The sequence below is a fragment of the Solea solea genome, chromosome 2, assembly GCF_958295425.1.
Source record: "Solea solea chromosome 2, fSolSol10.1, whole genome shotgun sequence".
Lineage (NCBI taxonomy): Eukaryota > Metazoa > Chordata > Actinopteri > Pleuronectiformes > Soleidae > Solea > Solea solea.
This window is the reverse complement of record NC_081135.1, coordinates 770,378-780,668: the sequence shown is the minus strand read 5'-3', so window position 1 is coordinate 780,668 and position 10,291 is coordinate 770,378. Positions and strand designations below refer to the sequence as shown.

The 10,291-nt window shown below is 42.1% G+C and overlaps 1 protein-coding gene across 1 annotated transcript; it reads left to right on the top strand.

The window, feature by feature from the left end:
* Positions 1 to 7,871, top strand: gckr (glucokinase (hexokinase 4) regulator). Its single transcript, XM_058622177.1, has 15 exons — positions 1 to 1,005; positions 1,076 to 1,225; positions 1,303 to 1,371; positions 1,883 to 1,951; positions 2,110 to 2,183; positions 3,299 to 3,365; positions 3,445 to 3,498; positions 3,584 to 3,678; positions 3,765 to 3,870; positions 4,416 to 4,534; positions 5,072 to 5,170; positions 5,265 to 5,362; positions 6,964 to 7,040; positions 7,149 to 7,267; positions 7,868 to 7,871. The coding sequence occupies exons 1-15, from the start codon at positions 991 to 993 to the stop codon at positions 7,869 to 7,871; spliced, it is 1,215 nt and encodes a 404-aa protein (XP_058478160.1). The 5' UTR covers positions 1 to 990.
* Positions 7,872 to 10,291: the final 2,420 nt, after the last annotated feature.

The following is a 10,291-nucleotide window of genomic DNA, read 5'->3' as shown; positions in this document are numbered from 1 at the left end:
ACCTCCCATGTCTGATATGATTAATAATCAGTGAGAGTGAACAAACGCATCACTGCACTCCACGTGTTCCACGTTCACTCTGAGCACAGTGGTGGGAGAAATCATATTATTAGTCTGGTCCTTGTGTGTGTGTGTGTGTGTGTGTGTGTGTGTGTGAGGCAGTAATTAGCTGGCAGTGATGAGAGACGGTGGTGTGAGTGTGGAGGAGTGAGACACGCTGCAGCTGACCGTCACTGATGAAATATGTATGAGACGCCACAATCTGCTGGACTGTCAATATTTCCACACCAGACTGAGACGCACTTCAGAGTCTTTTGTCCACTGATGGGATGTTCACTTGTTCACTTGTTCACTTGTTCACTTCCAGCAATGACAACCTTTCTCTCAATATTTAAACCAGACGAGTGCAGAGTTTTGGATGCAGCTTGAGATGTGAGAAAAACTGATTCATAAAACCAACATCAGATGAAGTCTACGACATCTTTAAGAACACGTTCACGTCTTTATCTCACTGTGAGACAGACGTTTGTAAACCACTCACTCTCCCACACCAAAGCCCACAGAGAAAATCACTGATTTTAGCTGCGGGGACACAGGAGCTGCTGGTCCTCTGCTGCCTCGTGTGGACACTTTGTGTCACTGAGGTTAATGAAAATGAAGGTTTCCAAATGCCGAATTCAAAAAAATAAGACACTGTAACTGAGTGAAGGAGGCGGCAGTGGATCAACAACTCCTGTGTGTGTGTGTGTGACACGTTAAAATCACAAAATTTTTGACATTTTCCTTTCAGTTTTCGTTTTTATGTCGTTTCTCTCGACATTTATCCAACAGTCCATTACTTCCTTTTACACTTAAGTCTCAAAGGTCCTTCAGTGAACTTTGTCACAGCAGATAGACACACACACACACACACACACACACTCTTGTTTCTTGAACGACACAGAGGACAAACAAACGGCAGATTCTCACTGGACTTGGAGTTCTTCTACGATGCAGGAATGGGAGGTAACTTCATAGTTTTAGGTTTTTTTGGATTAAACCAAGAAGATCTTTTATGGGTTTTCTTGTCTTTTAGTCCCCAGATTACGAGCCAGCACTTCCTGTTTCAGAGAAGTCCAATCCTCTGACACGACACATTGACAGAGCTCCAGCTCGCAGCATTGTCAGGATGTTACAGGCCTGTGATGCTCAGATGTTTCAGGAAGAGACAGGAGGAGCCTATCAGGTACAGATCATCAATACACAATCAATCCTCTTCAAACAACAATCTAACACAACATCATACACGTGTTCTTTTTTCAGAGGCTTTTGAGTGAACAAGTGGTGAAAACTGTGATGGAGGTCGCAAAGAGAGTGGAGGTCATTCTCAGGGTACGAGAGCGCTCTCTACGACAAAGAGACACAAAACTAACACAAAGAGACGCAAAACTAACACAAAGAGACGCAAAACTAACACAAAGAGACGCAAAACTAACACAAAGAGACACAAAACTAACACAAAGAGACACAAAACTAACACAAAGAGACGCAAAACTAACACAAAGAGACACAAAACTAACACAAAGAGACGCAAAACTAACACAAAGAGACGCAAAACTAACACAAAGAGACACAAAACTAACACAAAGAGACACAAAAGAGACACAAAACTAACACAGAGATGCAAAACTAACACAAAGAGACACAAAAGAGACACAAAACTAACACAAAGAGACACAAAAGAGACACAAAACTAACACAGAGATGCAAAACTAACACAAAGAGACGCAAAACTAACACACAGAGAGACACAAAACTAACACAGAGAGACGCAAAACTAACACAAAGAGACACAAAACTAACACAAAGAGACTGTTGTGTGTTTTTCTGATGTCTCTCACAGGATCCTCAGGACAGTCTCGTCGTCCTCAGTGGATGTGGAACTTCAGGTCGGCTCGCTTTTCTGGCAGCGGTGAATATCCTGAGATGCTCATGACGCAGACCAGACCAGATTAACATAGAGTTATTTAATCTCATAATGAAGTGATGAGTTTTATTTGTTCCAGAACAGTGAAGGTGTGTGTGTGTGTGTGTGTGTGTGTGTGTGTGTGTGTGTGTGTGTGTTGTTAGTCAGGTTTCAACAGAGAGCTGAAGAAGCTGAAGCACACGTTGATCTACACGTACATCATTGCAGGAGGAGACAGGTCAACATTAAAACCTTTAAATATATGTCTCATGTTGGCTAATGCTAGTTAATAAAGTTAGCTTGTGTCGTGTGTAATGGTCACTCATTTTGATTACATTTGGTTCAGTTTTAGCTCATGTTGGACTCATGTTAGCTAATGCTAGCTGTTGTCTAGAGTTAGCTCATGTTGGACTCATGTTAGCTAATGCTAGCTGTTGTCTAGAGTTAGCTCATGTTTGACTCATGTTAGCTAATGCTAGCTGTTGTCTAGAGTTAGCTCATGTTGGACTCATGTTAGCTAATGCTAGCTGTTGTCTAGAGTTAGCTCATGTTTGACTCATGTTAGCTAATGCTAGCTGTTGTCTAGAGTAAGCTCATGTTTGACTCATGTTAGCTAATGCTAGCTGTTGTCTAGAGTTAGCTCATGTTGGACTCATGTTAGCTAATGCTAGCTGTTGTCTAGAGTTAGCTCATGTTGGACTCATGTTAGCTAATGCTAGCTGTTGTCTAGAGTTAGCTCATGTTTGACTCATGTTAGCTAATGCTAGCTGTTGTCTAGAGTTAGCTCATGTTGGACTCATGTTAGCTAATGCTAGCTGTTGTCTAGAGTTAGCTCATGTTGGACTCATGTTAGCTAATGCTAGCTGTTGTCTAGAGTTAGCTCATGTTTGACTCATGTTAGCTAATGCTAGCTGTTGTCTAGAGTTAGCTCATGTTGGACTCATGTTAGCTAATGCTAGCTGTTGTCTAGAGTTAGCTCATGTTTGACTCATGTTAGCTAATGCTAGCTGTTGTCTAGAGTTAGCTCATGTTTGACTCATGTTAGCTAATGCTAGCTGTTGTCTAGAGTTAGCTCATGTTGGACTCATGTTAGCTAATGCTAGCTGTTGTCTAGAGTTAGCTCATGTTGGACTCATGTTAGCTAATGCTAGCTGTTGTCTAGAGTTAGCTCATGTTTGACTCATGTTAGCTAATGCTAGCTGTTGTCTAAAGTTAGCTCATCTCGACCGTGTGGTTTAAATATGAAAGCTAAATGTTGATTTAAGTTTGACACAATAATAATGAATATATAGATGAAATAAAACAGCGGTGTTTTGTCTTCTGTCGTCACATTTTTGTTCTTCTTCCCATCAGAGCTCTGTTTTCCTCTGAAGAAGCTCCTGAAGACGAGGCCACACTGGGCGCGCTCAGTCTGAACAAGGTCGGCGTCTTCATATTCAGTGAAGTAATAAAAGAGAATGTAAATGTAAGGAGTGTTTAAACACGGTGTTTTCCTGCAGCTCTGTGAGGGAAAGAAGCGCGTCCTGTTCATCGGCATCTCCTGTGGATTATCTGTCAGTCGTCGCTCGTATTGATCCGTATGAAGTGATCCGTCGATGACAGGAAGTCGATCTTCACCGTCTCTGTTTGTGACTGCAGGCTCCGTTTGTGGCCGGACAGCTGCATCTGTGTCTGCAGCACACACACGTTTACACTCCGGTACTCGTGGGATTCAACCCCACACATCACGCCAAGTGTGTTATATTTCACATTTATTCAATTGTTTCATGAATGAGTGATAGTCTGATTGAAAGAGTGATGTTGTTGTTGACTGGTGCAGGAGTGAGTCCATACCTGGCTGCACGTTCACGTTCCACAGCGTCGTTCAGAGGATGCAGGAGCTCGTTCAGACCCACGAGGCCTTTGTGATCAACCCAGCAGTCGCAGTAAGAACCACGACAAACCTCTTAAGATGAGTTAGTTTCGGTTTGATGGAGTATTTGTCAGGTGCAAGATGTAAAAAGTCATATTAATAAATATTGAGTCATAAAAACCCAGCAAAAGATGCCATTTTAAAAATGTACAAACTTCTCTGACGGAAGTAAAACAGTCGACAAGAAAATGTGACACACGTGAACGTAACAACAACAATAATAATAATGTGTCTCGCTCATTTATGTTGGGTGCAAATCACCAAGATGGACACCAAAAATTCAAAATGGCCGACTTCCTGTTGAGTTGGTGGACGTTTTTGTTCGTCTTGGTCGATAACGTCTTCCCACCAGGTGTCAGGAAATTCGGTGGAACTCAATTTTGCCTCTGTCTATCGCGCTATAGAGAGCGTTTTTAATGCATGTTTTACGCCCTAAAAAATGAGACATGGATAGAATAATAATCTGAAGGATTAACAACACAATTCAGTTTCAGTTAGTTGTCGTTTCAGTGTTATTTCCTCATTTGTCGTTGACTGTAATACCTGTGTTGTGTTCAGCCTGAAGCCGTCAGCGGCTCCTCCAGGATGAAGGGCGGCAGCGCCACAAAGATCCTCCTGGACGTGGTCTTGTCCGCCGCTCACGCCGCTGCCTTCACGGACTCGTCCATCACACACGAGTAAGAAAGAGTTTGACACGTCGAGTAAGAACTGCTCCTGTGTCATGACCTGAAGTAAGTCCTCCTGAGTGCGGCTTCATGTCCACGTTAAACACCACAGCCACCAGAGACACGCGCCGACATGCTTTTCACATTACACTGACACACACATCATCACCATCATCATCATCATCATCATCATCAGAAAAAGCCTTTAATAGCAAACTGTGTGTCGCTGACCTCTACAGGTCACTTTCCAAAATGATTCTGAGAATTCTGAGAAATCAGTGATTTTAACATCACACACACACACACACACACACACAGGAGTTGTTGTTCCACTGCTGCCTCCATCACTAAGTTCAAATGTCTTATTTTGTCATTTCGGCATTTGAAATTGTCCGTTCAGATTTACGTCAGTGACACAAAGTGACCACACGAGGCAGCAGTAGATCAGCAGCTCCTGTGTGTGTGTGATGTTAAAATCACTGTTTTTCTCTATGGACTTTGGTGTGGGAGAGTGAGTGGTTTACAAACGTTGTTTGATTTTTCCAACAGTGAAATTGTGCAGCACATAAACGCGTATAAGAAAGCTGTGGAGGTCACGTACGCTCACAGTGATGGGATCACTGCTCTGGTGGAGGCAGCAGGTCAAAGGTCAGACATCACAGTCCACACACACACACACACACAAGTGTTACTGCTCTGTCTCATGTAAAAACGTCTCTGTACCTTCGTGTGTGCACTTCAGTTTGCAGTGTGGCAGGTGTGTGTGTTACCTGGGCTGGGGCTCTGTGGCCGTGCTGGGCCTCATCGACGCCAGTGAGTGTCAGCCCACATTTGGAGCAGGTGAGACCACGGTCTCTAACATCTGTGAGATATGAGATGTTCCTGTGAGATATGAGATGTTCCTGTGAGATATGAGATGTTCCTGAGAGATATGGGATGTTTCTGTGAGATATGAGATGTTCCTGTGAGAGATATGGGATGTTTCTGTGAGATATGGGATGTTTCTGTGAGATATGAGATGTTCCTGTGAGAGATATGGGATATTTCTGTGAGATATGAGATGTTCCTGTGAGATATGAGATGTTCCTGTGAGATATGAGATGTTCCTGTGAGAGATATGGGATGTTTCTGTGAGATATGAGATGTTCCTGTGAGAGATATGAGATGTTCCTGTGAGATATGAGATGTTCCTGTGAGATATGAGATGTTCCTGAGAGATATGGGATGTTTCTGTGAGATATGAGATGTTCCTGTGAGAGATATGGGATGTTTCTGTGAGATATGGGATGTTTCTGTGAGATATGAGATGTTCCTGTGAGAGATATGGGATATTTCTGTGAGATATGAGATGTTCCTGTGAGATATGAGATGTTCCTGTGAGATATGAGATGTTCCTGTGAGAGATATGGGATGTTTCTGTGAGATATGAGATGTTCCTGTGAGAGATATGAGATGTTCCTGTGAGATATGGGATGTTTCTGTGAGATATGAGATCTTCCTGTGAGATATGAGATGTTCCTGAGAGATATGGGATGTTTCTGTGAGATATGAGATGTTCCTGTGAGAGATATGGGATGTTTCTGTGAGATATGGGATGTTTCTGTGAGATATGAGATGTTCCTGTGAGAGATATGGGATATTTCTGTGAGATATGAGATGTTCCTGTGAGATATGAGATGTTCCTGTGAGATATGAGATGTTCCTGTGAGATATGAGATGTTCCTGTGAGAGATATGGGATGTTTCTGTGAGATATGAGATGTTCCTGTGAGAGATATGAGATGTTCCTGTGAGATATGGGATGTTTCTGTGAGATATGAGATGTTCCTGTGAGATATGAGATGTTCCTGTGAGATATGGGATGTTTCTGTGAGATATGAGATGTTCCTGTGAGAGATATGGGATGTTTCTGTGAGATATGGGATGTTTCTGTGAGATATGAGATGTTCCTGTGAGAGATATGGGATGTTTCTGTGAGATATGAGATGTTCCTGTGAGATATGAGATGTTCCTGTGAGATATGAGATGTTCCTGTGAGAGATATGGGATGTTTCTGTGAGATATGAGATGTTCCTGTGAGAGATATGAGATGTTCCTGTGTGATATGAGATGTTCCTGTGAGAGATATTAGATGTTCCTGTGAGATATGAGATGTTCCTGTGAGATATGAGATGTTCCTGTGAGATATGAGATGTTCCTGTGAGAGATATGGGATGTTTCTGTGAGATATGAGAAGTTCCTGTGAGATATGAGATGTTCCTGTGTGATATGAGACGTTCCTGTGAGAGATATTAGATGTTCCTGTGAGATATGAGATGTTCCTGTGAGAGATATGAGATGTTCCTGTGTGATATGAGACGTTCCTGTGAGAGATATTAGATGTTCCTGTGAGATATGAGATGTTCCTGTGAGATTTGAGATGTTCCTGTGTGTGCTCGTCAGACCACAAGGACGTCCGCGGCTTCATCAATGGAGGATACAGTCAGCTGGACAACAGCGAAGGTCACATGACCTCACTGGTAAATAAAGGTTAACTTTCTTTCAGACGTCCAGCTGCTGGGACTATGTGAGACAGAACAGCCAACAGGAGGCGCTCTCTCTGAACTGTGTTTGGTTCTTTTCTTCAGGGTCGTAAGTTTAACATCACACATGAGGATTTTCTACGTGATGTTCTGCCTCATCTGAACGACCTGGACACTGTTCTTCTGCTCTACAGTCACTGTGGTCAGACACTGATGTTATCCATGTTTACATCATGTTTAGATCATATGTTTACTTCATGTTTAGATCATGTTTACAACATGTTTACATCAGGTTTACATCATGTTTACATCATGTTTACAACATGTTTAGATCATATGTTTACATCATGTTTACATCATATGTTTACATCATATTTAGATCATGTTTACGTCACATTTACATCATGTTTAGATCATGTTTACGTCACGTTTACATCATGTTTACATCATGTTTAGATCACGTTTACAGCACGTTTACATCACGTTTACATCATGTTTTCATCATGTTTAGATCACATTTACATCATGTTTTAATCATGTTTACATCATGTTTAGATCATGTTTACAGCACGTTTATATCATTTTTAGATCACGTTTACATCACATTTACATCATGTTTTTATCATGTTTTCATCATGTTTAGATCATGTTTACATCATGTTTACATCATGTTTAGATCACGTTTACATCACGTTTACATCATGTTTTCCACATGTTTAGATCACGTTTACATCACGTTTTCATCATGTTTAGATCATGTTTACATCATGTTTACATCATGTTTAGGAGAACACAGCATGTGTGTGAACATCTTCTCTGTGTAGATGACGTCAGTGACGTGGTGGAGGTCACACGCAGAGTGAGAGAGAAGACCTCCAACATCCACGCTGTTTATCATCATCATCATCTTCTTCACACTGATGAAGCCACTGCAGCTGCTCTACTACAAGTACCTTATTTCTTCCTTCCTTTCTTTTCCTTGTCTACCTATCCTCCATCCTTCCTTCCAACATAACTTCCTTCCTACCTCACTACCTTTCCTCTCCTTCTCCCCTTCTCCCCTACTCCCCTTCCTTCCTTCCTTCCATCACTCTCCTTTTCTCCCTCCTTGTCAGTTTTCTCCTTCCTTCCCTCGTACATACATACCTACCTACCTACCTTCCCGTCTTCCATTATTCTCCCTTCCCTTCCTTCTTTCCTACCTACACACCCTCCTTCCTACATACATACCTAACTACCTTATTACCTTACCTTTGTTCCTTCCTTCCTTCCCTCCCTATCCATCCATCCATGTCTTCTGTCTTTTTCAGGACAGCATTGATAAGCTGTGTTTATCTTCACTACGATTCTCTTGGTCGACGCCTGCTTCAGAGAGCGCAGCACACATGGTACACACACACACACACACACACACACACACACACATTGATCCAGTGACTCACTGGAGCATGATAAATAACTGCTGGGCCTCATTTACTCTATTTTCCTCTGGTTTCCAGCAGAGACAGAGAAGAAGAAACAAACACTAACTCTCTGATTTTGTCTTCAATCTTCACTCAATGTTATTCCCCATGTTCTGTACATCTTATATATATATATACATATATATCAATATATATGTATATATATATATATATATATATATGTGTGTATATCTCTCTCAGCAGATGGAGCTCTCCACTAAGCTGCTTGTGAACGCCGTGAGCACCGGAGCTCACGTGTTAAAGGGCAAGGTTTACCAGAACCACATGATCGATGTGCAGCTCACCAACAGCAAACTGTATCAGCGAGCCACACGTTTACTGCAGGTACATGACACTGTAAACCTCATGTGGACAGTATCTCAAGAGTGTGTGTGGCTGTTAAACTCAAGTTCATAAAGCACTCACTCTCCCACACCAAAGCCCATAGAGAAAATCAGTGATTTTAACATCACAGCACACAGGAGTTGTTGATCCACTGCTGCCTCCATCACTAAGTTCAAGTGTCTTATTTTGTCAATTCTGCATTTGAAATCCTTTGTTCAGATTTATTTTAGTGACACAAAGTGACCACACGAGGCAGCAGTAGACCAGCAGCTCCTGTGTGCTGTGATGTTAAAATCAGTAATTTTCTCTATGGGCTTTGGTGTGGGAGAGTGAGTGGTTTATAAACTTCAGTTTCCTGTTGAAAAAGTCTTATCCTGACAGATTTTATTCGCTGTGGCTTTTGTTTAGTGTCTTAAATCTGTTTTGAGTCTTGAGTCTGTCTTGAAATCCTCAGAATCTCACACAGCTGTGAGTTTCAAAAGCTCCTGAAATATCCCTTTAAAATGAAAGCTGACGCTGTCGCGCCCTCCTTCTAGAAACTGTCTGGTCTGTCCACGTCTGAGTGTGAGGAGTGTCTTCTGAAGGCTGTGTACAGAGTGGACGAGCTGACCGATGACATCACTTCCTCTGACATCACTGCACACACACACACGGCCAGACACAGACACACGGTGAGGAGGTGACAGGATGATGGAGGTTTGATGGACAGGTGGAGGCTGCTCTTGTTATATGTTCTCTGTGTGTGTGTGTGTGTGTGTGTGTGTGTGTGTGTGTGTGTGTGTGTGTGTGTAGGTTGTCCCTCTGGCGTTGCTCTGTCTGCTGACTGGTTGCTCTCTCTCGGAGGCGGAGTCTCATTTGGAAAAACAGCCAATCATCAGGGAGGCTGTGGAGGCATGGCTCTCATAATTAACACACACACACACACTGAAACAATCTTGTGTTTACACACGTTAATCTCATAATAATCTGAAATGGACTGATCATGTGGATTACAATTACAGCAGAAGTTGATTCAGTACAAGATGCAAATGATAGTATGGTGTTTGCACTGATATCAGGCAAATAACAGAAATAAACATGAATGAAAATGTGTTGTCCTCGTGTATTTAACTCTGATCAAAGAGATAGTTCAGGAAAAACAGATTTAAGTCACTTTACAAAGGACAACTTTAGTCTATAATGTCTTAAGAACATGTTCACGTCTTTATCTCACTGTGAGACAGACTTTTCCAACAGGAGACTAAAGTGTGTAAAACACTCACTCTCCCACACCAAAGCCCAGAGAGAAAATCACTGATTTTAACATCACACACACAGGAGCTGCTGGTCTACTGCTGCCTCGTGTGGTCACTTTGTGTCACTGAAGTTAATCTGAATGAAGGATTTCAAATGCTGAATTCAAAAAATAAGACGTTTGAACTCAGTGATGGAGGCAGCAGT

Excerpts from the sequence above, each read along its gene's own strand:
- gckr (XM_058622177.1), top strand. Across the intron at positions 1,952-2,109 it reads GGCTCGCTTTTCTGGCAGCG|TCAGGTTTCAACAGAGAGCT; the intron begins GTGAATATCCTG and ends GTGTGTTGTTAG. Across the intron at positions 3,679-3,764 it reads AACCCCACACATCACGCCAA|GAGTGAGTCCATACCTGGCT; the intron begins GTGTGTTATATT and ends TGACTGGTGCAG.